The following is an 18,748-nucleotide window of genomic DNA, read 5'->3' on the forward strand; positions in this document are numbered from 1 at the left end:
TTATATAAATGGCAAACGAGCATGTATTATTGATGCAAAGTGACAACTGCCGCCCATGGACATCTAACTATATAAACGTCATAGATGGGATTGAAATCTAATCTGGGATATGCGCTGCTACGACTGAAAACTAATGTCTAGTATTAATTATATTTATTTCAATGTTTAAAAAAATATAAATATTTGACAATTTATGCCTACTCCCTAGAAATTGTCATATTTCGTTACGTGGTAGGCAAAAATTCAATAGATCGAATATTAATAATGGACATAACTTGAACCACCTTGTGTCCGTACATCTGCTTTATAACACTAAGTAGGTAAATGATAATACTATTAGAATAAAATATTTAATAAAATTTAAATATATTCAAGTATGTACGTAACATAACTACTATTTATAATTTTATTTACGCTAGGCTTTATATAACGCAATAATAAAATTATTTATATAAATAATGGTAAATTTTAACTATTGTAATTACCATATTATGTCTAATTTATTCGTTTCGGTAAACTTTTACTTTCTAAATAAATGCACCAATTAACAGGCTTAGGAAATTATTTTTATTATTTATTACGAGCATTTTATCACTTTTTATCATTATTTATAGGTTAATGAGTATTATTATAGATATTACTGTAGTCGTACAGATAATTTCTGTTCAATTAATTACAACTATTTATTGTAAGACGTAATATGTATCATCCCCGAGATTAGCTCCTTAAAAATGTGTCTGTATGTGTGTCATACGTACTTGAGAAAATATACAAAAATAGGTTTTGAAGATGTTTAGTTTATTTTATTAAATAGAAAGCTGTTTAAATTAGTAATAAAGTATGTTATGTATGAATTTTAATGGAATCGATTTGTTTGTAGCGTAACTTTCGTCCAAAAATAAAATTTTCACCTACTATGCGTAAGTAATAAAAAAATATAATATTAAATGCAGATGAAGAATTTTCCACGTATATTTTAGTGATTTTTAATTCCTTTCATTTTCCTTTAATACGTGCTTATGGCCAGTGTCATGCAACAGTGATGAGTCATTACATGATGTATTATTTTGTTTAAATTACATAATACGCATAGCAGTTAATAGTCATGTAATTTTCTAAACAAAACTGTTAGATGAAATTTTGAGGTGGATAGTGTCGTCAACCCATTATCTAATGTCCCACTGCAGGGTCTTCCTCTCCCAGTGAGAAGGATTTGTGCCAGAGTCCGCCGCGCTGGCTAAGTGCGGATTAGTAGACTTCACAAATCTTTGGGTTTTTTATTGGATGTTTTACTTCACCGTTAAAAATACTGTTATTTACTTTTTAATATGCAGTAACCTTAAATAAGTAAAATACATTTCTATTTTACTTATGAAAAGCATACAAAAATTATAAGTTGCATGAGATATAGAGACTGTTGATATATTATAGACAATAATAGTATAAATACGATGACAGTAATAGTCGATTAAAATAATACTTTTTTAGTTATAATACATTATTGCGGTGAATTAACGGTCCATTTACATCCACAGTTAAATCATAAATGAATCCTCAAGTTTGATCAGGATATAGCATAAAAAATGTCAGTCTTACCGTCTAAATGTGCCGGGTATTTGTGACCTGCGAATCCGGTGGGCGCAGCAGGTGCTGTGTGCGTGTAGTGTGCTGGCGCTGTCGGAGCGCCGTACGCGCTGGGTGGTGCACTGTACTCTATGTGCGCGGGTGGCGGACCATACACCGCTGTGGCTGGAATGGTGTAAGTAAGTTGGTTCGATGTTCAATATGTTGGTGGAAAATGGTGTAAAATTATGCACTATGTAGCCATTGCCGCACAGTAGAAATTCAATAGAGTTTTATGTTTTTGATGTTGTGAGGTCAGGGTTATCGAAGTCTGTTGCCAAATAGGTCAAGATTTCTCATGAGGTCAATCGCAGATGTTACTGCTCCTGAGAATTAAGTTGAATTACCTTATATACCTAAGTATCGCTTTCCTTGTATAGTGCTAGATCGAAAACTGGTGTTAAAACTTATTACCATCATCTAGTTATCTAACAGACGAAAAAAAATAATTTCGCAAATTGTTTTGGGTTGTAATGTATTTACTTATTATCACTGTGCGTCTATGGCACCCACAATAGTTGGTATTTAAGTACTAAGGAATTATTACTGGATATAAAAAATCACATTAAATTAAAATTTACATTTAATAATTCACGAAACATTAGCGATATTATACTCCTCCATAAAAATATTATGGTACTTAAACGAATCACGCAATAACGACAAAAGTAACAATATAATGTCAATATTTATCGTCACAATTGCTTAAATGTTTATGTTTCTAAACAAAAGCATTAATAACATTTACGACACACAGCTTTCTGTAAAGAATTGTTCAACAATAGCCTTAAATGTCACGAATGGTTTCGCATATATAAAAATATTATGTCGATATGAGCACATTATTAACATATACCCTAAATTATTCAGTTTTGCATAACACCTTTCCAGGTAGTAAACGCTGATGTTACGTCCATCTTTCCACACTTAGGTGTATTAGTCCTAAGTAGTACACATTTTTTGGTATGGTTTTACGGATTAGAGTTAACTGATTTCGATTAAATTGGAGAGATAGTATGAAAATAATTAAAGCTTGACGAAAGACACAGACTACTAAAATCAACTTCTGGAGGGGTCAAATGGGTTAAACATATTCTATAAAATTCCTTTGGTTTTATTAATATACAATTTCATAGTTAGTTCTAATCATTGCAGCATCTGTTGCGAATTCGAGATTTTTGGATGTCATAAGTAGGTAGCTTAAAGGTAAATAGTGATGGTAAAAGGCGATAACCGTTTACCGTAGTATTACTTGCTATTTCAATTTCATAAAAAACTTACCAATAGGTTTCTTTGGACTCAACGCAGCTGAACTGACGATCTTCTTGCCAAGGTTGCTGACCACGTCTCCCTTGGAGGATATCACCTTGCCGAGGGTAGCTGCTAGCGCGCCCCCGCCCTTGATCAGCTGCCCTTTCAGGATGGTCACGCCACCAGTGATGGCTTTGACAGCTTGGAATAACGTGTACAAAATCGACTTCTTCAAACCCCAGTAGTCCACTTTTTCACTATGCTGCAAGTAGGATTAAGGGTAAATATTAATGAATAAAAATTTATCTAACAACGTTTAGGTTAGTTAATGTAATTTTTTTGCAAAAATACCTATATTTTTGTACTTATATATTATTTTAAAACATAATTTTATTTTAGCAAATAAATTCTTGATTTCTCTTTGCTACTTCGCGCGTTGAGATCTTTTGTAGATTAAGGATGAAATGTTTTGAGCCACCAAGACACATGAATACGTCTGCTTTTATTTTATACAAATAATTTTATTTAGCATTTTTATTTTCGTAATGAGTTTTGATTGAAACAAACGACATTTTATGTATTTAACGTAAAGTACGATAGTAAAGACACACACACACACACACACACACACACACACACACATACACGCTTGGATTTTAAAACCCAGGAGATGCCCCACTGACGGCTGACTATCTTCTTATCCCACCTAACACCACAGGGATTATAGGAGCGGCTGAAAAACAGCGCTACTCGAATCCCTGATTCTGAGACAGCAATGCTGAGCCGAATTCCTTTTGTCATATTAATATTACTGTAAAATGTACATTTATTCTTTCTGTAACTGTGTTATTATGGCAATAAACGTTTATTACTATTATTATTATTAAAGTAGGTACGCACTTTGTTTTTTGTTAAAAAATCATTATTATTAAATTATTCTTATTTCTTATAAAAATCTTAAATATAAAATACTTGATTAAGATTGTAGGTGAAGCATCTATATTTTTAAATAACTATTCGAGAATAGTTTAGTTATTAATTTAAAAATAATTCACATAGAAAAATAACTTACCGGTTCATATGAGTACCCTGTCTCCCCATGCCCAGTCTTGCTTGACGCTGAAGCTATGAAGGATGCAGCTCCTGCCGACGCTTGACCAAGAAGCCCCACTTTACTCTGGATTCCTGAGGACGCCTTCGACACCACTGAGGATAGCGCTTGTGCTGATGACCGTTTTGTCCTGGGTTAGAGGATACAGGGGTATGTTAGTACAGTTAATTGTTTAGAAAAGCTATATTAAGTGTATGACATTTCTAAATAACTTTCTAGATGTTTAAATGGGTACATTAAATCGCTTAGCAAAATATTATGTCAATCTTAAATGACGATCATGTGCGAAATTACATTTTTTTATTTTTAGAAATTGCGTTAAATATAATGCAAGTTCTATAAAATATAAAAATGATATATAAAAATAAATATAAATATAAAATTCTATAAATATATTGCAGTAGCAATCTTTAAAAAATAATGCAATCTTTAATAATTGCAGGGAGGCTGTATTTGTATACCTACTTTTTTATGCTAGAACATTCGTATCCATGACTCAGAATACTAGGATAGAATAGACTCAACATACTAAGTCAGACTCATAATATTGATATTGATTGATTATTGTTTTTTTTATGACGGTTACTCTGCTTTATTTATACTATAAAAGCAAATTAAACTTTTGCTATCGATGAAAAGTGCTTCAGAACGTAACTCAAATCGCAATTTATTCTTCGAGATCTCAGTTCATCTCATCTCATCTAATCATTGTTGTATCAATACTAATATAAAAAGCATGGGTACGCAACATTGTCTCCGCCTCTATCATACTATTATGGCAATGAGAAAGCGTGAGTGGAGATCGAACAATAGGTACATAACATATCATGTCAATATGTGACGAATTGTCGGTTCCATGTATTTTTGGATCAATATCAGGACAAAACATTTGAGGAAACTTATTTTATTTATTTAATACTTTTATTTCAACAAGACGAAACAAAAAGGAAGAATAGACGTAATTTTTTAGGAATAATTCCAAGATCTATTCTAATTTCAAATTCAAAGTTATAAAAATCCACAAATGCGTTATTATGGTTTTTACCCTAATAGCCCAATTAGAATATCCTGTGTTGGTGCATTTTACAGTTCAGTGTCATAAAATACGAGAGCACAAACATCCGGAGCCAGACCAAGAATCCATAGTCATCAATCATATATCTTGCACAGAGGCAGGATTGCAGACAGTTGGAACAATAAATAAAAATATGTTTTGAAATTTTAACGTTATTCTGTGACTATCTAAAAAATCCAACTAGGATATGTCCGTGTAAAATCTGATATATGGGAACACTAGTAAAGTGTCTTCAATGACGAAGAAAGTTGTAGTTAAAGTGTCTATACGAGACGTTTTGCTGAATGTTATAGTCTGTTATAGAATTTGTAATGGGATTAGTATAATTATGACATAGAAATCAATATAAGGAGTTTATTTTTATTGATCATATTACTTAAAACTTATTCTTTTACATACTTAGGTCATATGGCCCATATAGGCCGATTAGCTCATATGTACTAAAATACTCTACATACCTTACTGACTGTATCCTTACTTTACAAGCAAGATTGCATAATTTAGGAAAATAAAAAAAATATTTTCATACTAATACCCTAACTATTAATAAACATGTAGCTTATTCTAAGATTAGCTTATTGCTTACCTCATAATTTCTTCTGCCGCTAATCCTTCAGCAAGGGCTTCTAGCTGCTGTGGAGACATCCTGCTGATAGCCGCCATGTCAATAATGTCAAGTGCCAAGGGCACTGGGCCCGGCGCTGGTGCGGCCATAGATGTTGCCATGCATGCTATGCATACCCAGATCTGGGGGAAAAGGGGAAATGAGAAAAAGTGTTCAAAGTAGTGATGATATGATTATGTTAAGTGGAAGAGCCTCTTTATCCAGTGAAATTCGAATAATAATTGAAGACTATGTAATAAGGTGTATTATACTTTAAATATATGATTATTTAGTTAATCTTTGAATATAAGTATGCTGATTACTTTTTTTAATTGTACGTTCCATGGTGCAACCAAAATCCTTTAAAACAATTATCTATAAGCCGTTAAGAGCGTGCCTGCTCTCTGATGAAAAGTATAGAAAAAATAAAGACGCTAAATATATAAATATCGCATAGTCATACATACTCTAAATTATCATATTTATACCTACTATAAGCACCTACTAAACATTCTGTAATAACTTCTGTTCCGTAATAAAATGATTTGTTGCCGACAACGATTTATTTGTTACCGCGGTATTAACAGACACTTCGCGTTAACAATAACGTTACCGTTAAAAACGCTTAACACAAAGTTACATACACAAATCAATTGCGTCGTTTCTCATTAATATTAATCAGCGATTGCTCGATCATCTCGCCGAGCCTTGGCAGTGAAAAGCGAAAGTCCCTACGTCACCGCGACGCGACGCACCTTCCGCCATAGCGGGCCAGTAAAACTGCTGATTACAAGTAAAAACACTGATTTCTGATTCATCTGATCTGTTTTTACTTTGAGGGTAATAAAGCGACTGAATGTGGTCCGGGAAAAATAGTGTAAGTAAATAAAAATGCTGACAATTCGGCACTAATTCTTTCAGACTTCGAATCGGTAAACTGTGTAATTCAGTGCCAGATAATCCATTGACTTCAGGTACGTAAAACGACTACAATGTACTAGGTAGCCAAAACCACTCGTATTGTTTACTGTGAGCAACTGATGATATGGTCCGTTAAAATGGTAACCGCTAACAGACCCTGGACGGATCAAATTTTAAACATTGATTTTAAATATGCAATATGCGTAAACGTCACATTAATTTGTTTGTTGATTTATTTATAATACAAAAACGATTGAAATTAATAACATTATTATCAACGTAACATTAATTGGTTTCGTGGCCCACATAATTCGAGATGTGGAGACAATCATTTCCTGTAATGTTAAATGTTAACTAAAGTAGGACAAGAAAGGAGAAAGGGTTTCTGAATAACAGAAACCGGTACATTTTAGGACGCTATCAGATTACGTGGTGCCTGGTGGTGTTCCTATATGAGCATTTTTCATGACATGTTACACCTACAAGTTGTAATATAATCGTGTTATTATGTAATAGTTTTGCAATTTTACTCACGTTTTTGGTCAAAAGATATATAAAGAAGATAAATGATTGTTATTTTCGAATTTTGTATGACAACACAACATGTTTTGTAGTGAAAATATTTTTTGTTTTAAGGTTAAGAGAAATTGACAAACGAAATGTCAAAATTATTATTAAGGTAAATAAAGTTTTGAATGTCAAAAATATATATATAACAATAACTTCAAATATTGTTTTAACAAAATCCATTCGTGTAAATCCTAGGATTGCAACCGTTGTTTTCTTTCTGAGATGCTGACATCCCATCTTTATCAGCTAAATATAAATTAAGCATTACATTACATACACGAATAACATTGAAATACTAATAAAATTGTTTTATTACGTACAGTTAAATGCAAAAAAGCATGTGCCTTAAAATGTATTTTGCATAACGCACAACTAACTATACTTTTATCGGTTTTTCGTGTCCGACACGCAAGATTCTTTATGACGTGCAATAAACTTATGAAAGCGTCATAAAATTAGTTCCTTTGGTAAGAAGCATAAATCTTGTATGGACGTTTGAATGTGAAGACATCATACATTCAAAGCCTTTGATGTGGTGAGCAAAGCATATGTGGTAACATTGATGATAGAACGTTAAATACAATGATAGAGGTATAGAAATACTTGTGTGTTTCTTATTAGTTGTAGATATAGTGAGAGATTCATTATAGTCGTACAAATACAGGCTCCAATGTAAGTTTTATGCTTTTGATTAGTAGAAAGGCAGTTGTAGCCTTAAGCTCGCACCTCTGTTTTTTTTTCAACGTTACTACTTGACTTGCTATAATGGCGACGAAACACATTCTAAATACTCATCAGTTTTAAAAAAAAGTTCTCATATTTTTTTTTTAATTCGTCATTGGTCCCAACGTAGGTTGGCGGTTGGCGTTGACTGGGACGAAAGTTGAGCCTGTATGTGAAAAGGTCGGCCAAAAGGCGTTCTATACAAAAGTATCTGAAAGTTGGCAAAAAACGGTCTGGACGACTTTTTAAAAATATTGCCACATTTACCTACATGTTTCTCAAAAATACGAGTAATTATGTAATGTATCACATTATGTACTGTAGAAAAGTTTTAATTTATAAGGCATTGCCAATTTTTTATAATGTTTAAAGAGTACACCCATGTAAGTAGGTACCAAATAATAGAAACGATTACACTGTCAAATGTAACCTGCCATCAACAAAATCATCCTTGCGTTAAACTATTATAAAAAAGTTTCACCATTGCAATCCTCAATTGGAACTGGCTAATATTGGTGACGGTAGGAAGCAGCTTCAGCATTACAAGCTTCACGGACACTTGGACACGGTGATCGAGGCTTGTGTGACATTTTTATGACCACCTTGCCTTCTGTTGACGTTTCGCCAGCAATTTCCCTTATACGCCTTAACACTACACAACCAACAGTTGTTCTTGACTGTAAGAGGCGTATCTACTGACTGTTCGTATAAGAATTGATATTTTTTTCCACTTGGTGTCTAATAAAATTAATCGCCAATTTTTGCCGACCAAAGTTACCAAAGTTCTTTAATTTATACATGTTTCTATAAAAGCAGAATGAAATTTTGATAGTTTCTCCAAAAAACGTGTTTAATAAAAATAAATAAAATCGAGGATCAATAAAATTTAATGTAAAAATTATTAGGTATATACATAATTTGATTTATATCTAGATTTAGAAAATAACATGGCCTACTTTCGCGCTTAACTCTCATCGAAATGAGCATTTTGATTGCGATTTCCAGTAGCAAATCAAGACATACATTTTGCGATTTTGTAGAAATCGATTCCAAATTAATACAATACAACTTTCGAATACCCAGTTCATAATATTAATACCTAATAAATAAAAACTAAACGTTTCCTCTAATAGCTTTCTTCAGAATCTCGTTCTTGAACTGCACTCGTACGGATTTCCGTCATGTTGCAACATATCGTCACACGGTAATAGGGTTGCCAACATTACGTTGCCGAAATAAAGTATCTTTCAAAATAAGCGATAAGTAATAAAATGCACTTCAAAAATATAAAAAAATATGTAAAACCAAAAAGTAGATAAAAATATACTTATTTATTTTTGTGTCTATTGTTTTTACAAATTTCGCATTTATTTATGAAATTGACTTTGTTTTGAACGCAATAAAATAGTTGCATTCAGCTTTCTGGTACACACTATGATACCAAATAAAGGTGCGTTCAAAAACCTTAAATAATCACGATGGATTTGTTTGTTATATTTTGGTGTTGAAAATATAGTTTTTTTTGCGTACCGTATAATATATTTTCAACAGCGTTATTAAAATATATTACACTATGGTTGGCAACCCTATTCGTCACACGCGAAAGGCGAGACAGGATGAGTAATTAGTGTGAGTTTCCCGCAACACACGTTCATTTGTTATGTTATGTGAGTATACTTAGACCAATGACTTTTAAATAGAAAGAAAAGTGAGTGTTAAACTAAGTTCATGTCGCGTGAGGCTAACGCCTTTTGTCAAATATATTGCGAGTGGATTAGTAAGGGAAATATTGTACCGATTTTATTTATCAATCGTTTTTCTTTTTGTTTACTTTTTGGAAAAAGAATCGAAAATTAACGATTATTATTTTATGGACAATTTTTTACTACTGGGCGAACTATTCATATAAAAAAGGCAGTCCCATAACGGGACTTCATTGTGCAAAACAATACAACTATAGTCGTAAAATAGAGTGAATAAGTATAACGAAATAAGTAAGGAAATTGAATTAAAAGGCAGTTTTACTTGACCAATATACCCTGTAGACAGAAATATTCCTGTAAACTATTAGCCTAACTTGACATAAGGACGTAGACGAGGTCAAAAAACATTTATTTTCTTAAGGACTACGGCTAAGAAACACTTGTCAATATAAAAAGCCTTTACAAAGTCTTTTAACCTGTGTAACACAGCTCGAACGCAAATTTTATAAGATAAAAATAGCGGCTGTGTTGCAATCATAAAACTTTGCAAGAAATCAAGGAAAATCTGTGCAAGTTACTTATTAATACAGCGAACGTTCGAACGACTTCTGAGGAATCGCTTTCTTTCAACGAACCTGTTGGGTAGATAGGCTTGAGAGCGATTTGTATTAAATTACTGTTATAAAAGTGTTAATAACTTATACGTGATAATAGAGCTGTCTGGCTTTAAAAAGATCTATCTCGATTGAGAGAGAAACTTAAAAAATACGTCTATATTATTGAGTATACTAAAATTTATAGCTTTAATGCAGCCGATATGAGTCGAGTATTTTAGCCTTCTGAAGTGGCAATGTATCTGTGTTCAGTTTTAGGTAGAATTATTTTTCTACATGGAGTTGAACGCCTATCTCCGTGGGTGGTAGCGATTGCAACTAGATTTTTTTATTAAAAAAAAGAATTAATTATTCTGTCTTGATAAGTTTCTTCAACTGTAGTGGCATCTGTTTTACTTTGAAAAAATCTAGGAAGAAAAGGCGTTCGAATTTAGCCATCAGCACACAACACATGTTCTTATGTTTGACCTCAAATAATACTCTCATCTTATTAGAAATAAGTTACGACATAATCTACTTAATATCACCAATGATCATAAAGCGTAATTACAATCACTTTAATAGCGTCTGTTTTGGTAGAAACTGTGCTCAATTAAGTATTTTTCCATTCAGACATGTATGCATTACAATCAAAAGAATGCCAGTGATTATATGCTAAAAGTAAAAGGCGGCGTAAGTGGGTAAACACGTTGAACTCTTCCGAAAAGTGATAGTATTTATTTACTTGGGTGCATTTTGTAGTAATGCATACACGCTGGCGACAGTAAATAAGCGTGCAATCTACCTTTTTTGTTTACGTGGGGAAAACTTAATGGGTTAGTCTCGGCTGCGGGGGGAACGGAAAGGATATGCCGGATTTCTACCGGATAAAATCCCACATCTTCCGGGTCGCTTTTGTAGGGACTGTGCTGAAGCATTCGTCCGCAGTCCCGGCGGCGTTTGCCCATAGCAGAGCCAGTTTCTGTTTGGGATGAAGTTGGAGCTACTCCATTCCATCCTCTGTGAGGCGCGTGGGAACACCGCGAACATCTGACAGTCCCCGACGCTTATGGGCTATTGTTGCATATATGGCGCCCATCTTAGTTCTCAAAAATAGCAACGCGTTTTTGATCAAATAAAACTTGTATATAAGGATATATATGAACTCTTATCACAAGGCACAGTAAGGTTGTTTAAAAACGTAATGTAAATGTAATTGAAAACATGTAAACATATGTATTAAAAGTGTTTAATCATGTAGAATTCACGATGTTTTTAATTAGCAATTATCTAACCCTTATGCCTTTCATATCTCAATTTTAGACATGAGATTCCCTGCACATCTGACGAAAGTCTACAGCACGCCTCCTCCACATATAAGTCATTTTGTCCTCCACACTCGAATGCATTATACAGTTAACCTTTATAATAAAATAATTCGACTCCACATATAAGTCATTTTGTTTACATTCATGCTAGTTATATAAGTCGCCGTTAGCGCATTAAGTCACTTGAACAAGTGAGATGGCATCTCGGAAGTGTCTAGCATTAACCGACATAGAGCAGGAAGTGTTGTGTAAAGATGAGAAGTAAATGCAAAAGACGCTGAGTATTTATCATATGAGCATTGTCAAAGTAACAATTTTCAAAACGAATTCATAAAATTAATCTACCAATTTTTGCTTGATAATTATAATTTTTAACAAGTTCTAGGAGGCACAAATTGACGAATTTTGGGCAAAAATTGTCAAATCTACGGAATGCTAAATATTGGAAATTTGAAGCGTAGACCCCTTTAATACGTAGGCACCAAACCCAGATTGGATAAAGTTCTATCTGAGGTTAATTACAGATACTTTGCTGTCACTGAGTATTACGTTGGAATATCTCATACTATTTATAATATAGTTTTTCTATTACAATATGATACTTACGCTAATGCGTTTGGTCTAATGACTAAAACACAACACCACTTAACACTAATATTATAAGGCAGAAATAATTGTGTCTCTGTTTCCTCTGGAATCGCACAAAACGAATTACTAACCTAAAATATATAAAAATATCGCAATAAAATTTCTTAAACATTATTATAATAAGGGTGATAACACTTTCTATCGATAAACGCCATGTGTGGGTCATATCGATGTCGATAATTTAGCCCGCTATTCAGAAAGCAAAACGGATTCACTTTCAATGATCGAACGCACGGGTTAACGGCCACGTTGCGTGTTGGAAAATGTAACATATTAATAAGCAGTTTAACATATGATTTAAGATAGTTTACTTTTATGTTGTAATCTAGTGATTGTTGTAACGAGTGATGTTGTAACAGTGTATGGCTGTAGTAAAAGGATTCGAATTTAGAATATTGAAAAGAAATAGAATAAGGGTTGGTTTACACCCAATAGGAGATAATGTATTGTCCTCGGCTCTAGAATAACTACAATTCTTAACAATTTAAAGACTATTGACGACCCGCGTGGCGGAGCGGTCACCATGCCGGTCTGACGCGCAGAGGGCCCCGGGTTCGATTCCCGGCCAGACATGTTTCTAAATGATGAATTTAGATTTCTGTTTCTGGCTCTGGGTGTTTGTGTATTTGTCTATATGTGTGTCCATAGCACCCACGATACAGGGAATCCTAGTGTGGGGCTGTGAGTGTAGAAAGCGTTTTTTTATTTAACAACTTGTCTTACCCGGGCCAGTAAGTGATAATAGAAAAAGCTTATAGTAATAAAGTCATTGCATTAAAAGAACATTCTTCACAGTAATAATAAATTTATTAATTCGAAATTGTGCGGACCACTTATATAGCAGTCACTAATTTAGAAACATTGTTCTAGTATGATCTCTGTTGCCAGTCTTCAATGCTTCCTTGGCTGTGGTGGGAATTTGGACTTTTCTTTGATTGGATTGGGATCGTCCAATACTCCTCAGCACAAAGAATCAACTCAACCTAGACTTCTTGCGTAAAATAAAATGACTATATACCTACTTCATCATTCATCATCAACCCATTACTGTCCCACTGCTGGTCACGGGTCTTCTCTCAGAGTGAGAAAGATCAGGCCATAATCCACCGCGCTCGCCAAGTGCGTATTGGTAGACTTCACATACCTTCGAGATTACTTTTTTTTTATAAATCTCTCAGGTACGCAGGTTTCCTCACGATGTTTTCCTTCACGGTTTAGCAAGTGATAATACGCACATAACATTGAAAAATCAGAGGTGCGTGCCTGGGATTTGAACCTCGGACCCCTCGATCGAGAGGCCGAGTTTCTTAATCACTAGGCTATCACTGCCTTATATACCTACTTGATATTGACTAATTGGAAAATTTTGAAAACATGTAATCATCTAAACTAAACATCATAGTCAATAATTACAGTATCTTCAGTAGATTATGAAATTATCGATAGATCTTCGGATGATCGTTTTTGCGATACATTCACCAACAGCGTTGCGCAACACTATACAAAAAATGTCGGTCAAATGTGAGCGCTGTTTACGATCTGTCTGTTTAAATATTAATTCTAGCTTTTTGGCGACTATTGATCTAAAGGTCTCCGGTGTCGCCATTAGTTACTGGTGTAACGGATCCAGGGAAGCGGCTAAGAGGCTTACATCTCTTCCACCGCTAAGATCAAAAATCATGCACTAAAGTCCAATCGTTTTTTTAGGAGACTGCAAAATTTTATATTTTGATTAAATATTCAATTAATTATTCGATTAAATGAGATTATTTTGTATGCCATCAAATTCTTTAAAAGCTGGGTCAACCATCCCCCCCCCCCAAACTAAATATCCTGGACCGTCATCGAATTCCTTTATAGAGCTTTTACAAGGGGTCAGGCATGTAGTTCGCCTAACTGTATGTGGTAAGAGTAGTATGTAATTCGTAGTTTTTTTTTTTTATAATATAAGAGTAAAAGACGAGCATGTAGTCCACCTGATGGTAAGTGGCTACTGCCGCCCATGGACATCTGTAATCAACCCCAGATAGGATTAGATATTCCTACCTGAGGTCGGCCACAGATGCGCCGCTACCCCTGAGGACTAAGCTGGAACGCCTCGGAAAAGTCTGTCTCCCTTACCACACCCTTCAAACCGGAACACAGCAGCGCCTAACACTGCTGTTATTAGGTAGAAATAGGTGTGGCGGTGGTGCCGCCGGAGTCGAACCATAAAGGGTTCTACCACCTTCCTTACCTTACACCTTAGTGTAGTAAAATTCTGTAATCAACTAATTCCTAATTTCTGTAGTCGTAATTGAGGTTGGTCACACTTAGTACTTAGTGCATCTTAACATTTACATGTATGTATGAGTATGGACCTCTACTTGGTAAAAAATTCCGATGACTACGCCTCGTGGGTCATTAAAGTTATACAACTTTACACTTACACTTTACACTTTATACTTTTACACTTTATAGTACTATATCTATTTGTATAGTCTTTTAAGTAATATCCAGTTGTGTAAAATTCGTACATGCAGTGAATAGAGTTCAGCGACGTTTGTCTTACGAAAGTATGAATTTTGATGAAGAATCTCATTTGCCTACTTAAGAATGAAAGTAGTATTCACTATTCATATTTCCTGTAATTTAAGTTTAAATTTCGTCTTTTACTTGGTAAATTATAACAAACTGACCCGTCGCAGTGGTCGAGATTTTACCGTAATTAAACGAAAGTAAAAACTTCATTTGAGATTCACCGGAGTATAACATGAATTGTTTTCGATTTCAATAGGTTATATTTTATGGTATTTGATAATATATATGTAGTTACACACATATCGAATCGACAGTTATCTACTATAAATATTTTTTTTATATTATTAAAGTTCCTAGCGAGCATGCCGTCCAATCTGTTGGTAAGTGGCTACTGCTATGGCTGACATCTGTAATCAATCCCCGATAAGATGTTTCTAATTTATTCTAATTCGATTCTCGTATTGCGAATTTAACTGCATTTTTTATTGTTTTCATTGGAAAATATGCCCATAAACTACAGGTCGATAATTGCGTCGCCGTACTGCAAAATAACACCATATCAGGATGCAAGTTTACCCAATACATATCACCCCAAATACGATTAGATTCTTATCGAAGGACTAAGTTAAGCCTCACATAAATATGTCTCCCTTACCGCACCCTTCAAATGACACAGCAGCGCCTAACACTGGTATTGTAAAGAAATAGTTGTCCTAGAATAATTATTAAAAAAATAAATAGACATTTCCACAAATATTGGCTATCATGTTTGAAAATCTGATCATTAGTGATTTAGCAATTTTCTATTTCTATATACCGACACGCTAAATTTACTTAGTTTCGATATAGGTAGTATACAATAATCTAAATAACAATCTATGTTGTGGTAACTGCTATATTTATAATTTCATGTGGCACGAACGTGTGTAATAGGAAGAAGCGTCTTAAGTAACATATAATTTTTAGCTATTGTTATATTTCCTTGTTATGTTACCGTTTCTTAACACAAGTAGCTAACTGATTTTAATTGGTCAGTAGTAACTTCTGTGTACCTGCTTTGTTTTACCTAAAAACTAAGATGGCTATAGTCTGTCTTAGATGCATTATTTCTCATGTTCTTAGAACTAAATAGATTAAACTCATAAGGCTGTAGAGTGGATATTGTAGAGATTATCATATAAAAATCTTCATCTAGGTTTACACTGATATTTCAGAACAGGGTATTACTAATTGGTAATAAGTCACCATAACCCTTCCGCCCCATGTCCTGTTTAAATAATTTAAATGTCTTTGATTTCAACGCTTTATAATATCTAGTATATTATATATTATGTAGTTCGTTAATATTACTTTTAATCGAGAACAAAGTTTTAAGTCAGTCGGGTGGGAAATCAGTGGATTTCAGATACAAATATAGTGATACTGATGTTGTTTGTTTGCAAACTGTCAATTTTTTCAAGAATTTTACTGCTACTCTACCTCCCCCATACACGCCATAAGGAGAACTGAGGAATATAGGTTTCATTAAAATCTTTTCGTTCACTGTTAAAACGTTCGAAAAATACGCGCAATTGTAACACATATTGTAACACATATAAATCTCGCTAACATACGCTTACTTATGTTAAAATAAAGATTAGCACGAGTGTTTCTAAGTTGGTTACACTAGCAGACTAGCTAATGTGAAAGTTACGGTGCGATGACCGATTATAATGATTAACCATCATACTGAATATCACTAACGTAATATGTTATGTTATATTAAGATTTGGCTTGCGTCATTCTCGTTTTTTTTTAGTTTATGTTTTTGATGTGAAACATCTATAGCCGCACGTAAAAAAGATTTCTGGCGTGGCGACGATTACCTTTAACTACATAGACAAATGTTCTATAAGGGACAGAGCTATTAGAACAATGTGATAAAAAAAGACAACTAGTGTTTGACCTTGCGTTTCAAGTGTACGCAAACGTAAATATAGACCATGGAATATAGTGACCAATGATTACTTCAGTCAAAACGGGACATCGATTTTTTTATGTCAAATACTTTTTACTTGAAAAAATATAGTTAGAAATAATAAAAAACACGCTTTTATGATAAAATTAACTAAAAAGTAGAAAATATTTTTCAATCTAGGAATCATTTAAGGAAAAGTAAATAGTATAATTGTGCAAAAAATGTGGCGCGCTTTATGAAAACTGATAAATGGAGCACCCCATGTTTTTTTCACAATTACAATATTTACTGTTACTTAATTGACAATGGCAACGGTTCATTTCGGAGACAACGGCACGAAGCATCGAAAAAAGGGACTGTCCCGTTAAAAACGGGACGTATGGACGTATATTTCTCATTGATACTCATGCTTGTCAAAGACAATGAAATAATGGAACAGAAGGTAAAAAATGTCCAGAACTGTCGATAATAGTTTTAGTACATCGTTTACGTAGAAATGTTATAGTACAGTTTAACTAAATAAATTATTATTATATAAATATATAATTTGATGAAAGAATGTATCTATACAGATGTATCGACTGGTTTAAAATATACGATTTAAAAATTGTTTATATTTATTATCGTATATTAGTAAAGATTACTCACTCCTAACAAGAAAATGTACCCAGTTTTGAGAATTGAAATAGTTGCGTAAAAAAGTTTTGCCACGTCTCCGTGCTAAAATGTCCCTAAAATATTTGAAATAATTATTTATCTATTATGTAAATTACGCAGTATTAGTTATTTATTTGTAAATTTTCTCTAAAAATGTTTTTATTTGTCAAGAATTCAAAAAAAAGTTACTAATAAGCCGTTTGTGGCTTCATTCAATTTCAAGGCGGCGAAGTATCTTTACTAATTTATGTTTATTATTTTCAGTTTTATTTTACACACGACCATTAATTGCAAAGTTGTGTACATTTTATAAATGTACTAGCTGACCCAGCAAACATTGTGTTGCCATATAAATAAAAAAATGTTAAGGGTGAACAACCCTTATCACTTAAGAGATATGAAAAATAGATAGATAGAAGCCAATTCTCAGACTTACTGAATATGCATATAAATTTTGATGAAAATCAGTAAGAGCGTTTCGCAGGAGTACAGTAACTAACATCGTGACATGCGAATTTTATATAATCTTACCGTGGTCTTTTTGAGGATTAATTTCTGGCTATACAAAGATTGTTTATTAAATTATGTTTAGGTTAATTTATTCAATTAAAGAAATTTTAAAATACCGTATACTATCCTATATAAATTTTATGGTAATATTTTTTATTATTTACCACAGATATCGAAGAAAATTTAGAGATTAGGATACAGAATTTCCCATATATCGATTTTATTTTATTAAAATAAACTATAAAAAGTTATATTTTGACTAAAACACACTAATATAAAAATTAAGCAGTGGGATCTTAAACTATAACATACACGTATGAACATCGTGAGCTTCAATAAAATGTCACTTCTGTTCTGTTGATCTATGGTCATAGATCAATGAAAATTTTTTCATTGATCTATGACAGTTCAATTCAATCAATGAAAGTTTTTGTCAATGAAAGTGATAAAGACGCAAAATGCATGGTCATGCATTTTGCGTCTTTATCACTTTCATTGACAAAAACATACTTTGTCTCTTTCTGGTTACTCATGTAATCATGGCGGATCGAACACGAAAAATAAACAAAATTTAATAATTTCTCTTCATTTACGTGTGATAGGTGATTCCATGAATCTTGTTTCTTTTTCGAGCATAATTTTTGCATTTATGCATTGCACAAGAAGGCATTTTGAGGCTTAAAATTCAAAATAATGACGTTTAACGTGTTCAGTGACATTCGTGTGTATTACTACGCCGCGCGAGAGCGACTGAAGTCGTTTTAACTCGTTTTACACCACTTGACGTATTTTGTATGTTTTAAGTATTGCCCGCTTATTTTTCTGATAATAAAATGTCTGACCGTGATAATTTAGAGAGTGAAAGTGATCAGCCTTCTGCAAAGAAAGCAAAATCACACTATGACACACCATCAAGTCATCAGTAAGTTAATTATTTTTTTATAATTAAAGTGT

The 18,748-nt window shown here is 33.3% G+C and overlaps 1 protein-coding gene across 4 annotated transcripts in view; it reads right to left on the reverse strand.

The window, feature by feature from the left end:
* LOC140750047 (uncharacterized) overlaps nt 1-18,748 on the reverse strand; it is a 30,930-nt gene that overhangs the window by 9,242 nt on the left and 2,940 nt on the right. For all 4 annotated transcript variants that reach the window (XM_073083354.1, XM_073083351.1, XM_073083353.1 and 1 more), the window contains exons 2-5: nt 5,647-5,807; nt 3,947-4,115; nt 2,905-3,136; nt 1,597-1,749 (exon numbers count right to left, since the gene is read on the reverse strand). In XM_073083354.1, coding sequence (XP_072939455.1) covers nt 1,597-1,749; nt 2,905-3,136; nt 3,947-4,115; nt 5,647-5,807 — 715 coding nt within the window. The remainder of the gene's footprint in view (nt 1-1,596; nt 1,750-2,904; nt 3,137-3,946; nt 4,116-5,646; nt 5,808-18,748) is intronic.

This window comes from Epargyreus clarus, unplaced genomic scaffold (genome assembly GCF_041222505.1).
Source record: "Epargyreus clarus isolate Ecla_fem2 unplaced genomic scaffold, WU_Ecla_fem_2.2 ptg000019l, whole genome shotgun sequence".
NCBI classification, from domain to species: domain Eukaryota; kingdom Metazoa; phylum Arthropoda; class Insecta; order Lepidoptera; family Hesperiidae; genus Epargyreus; species Epargyreus clarus.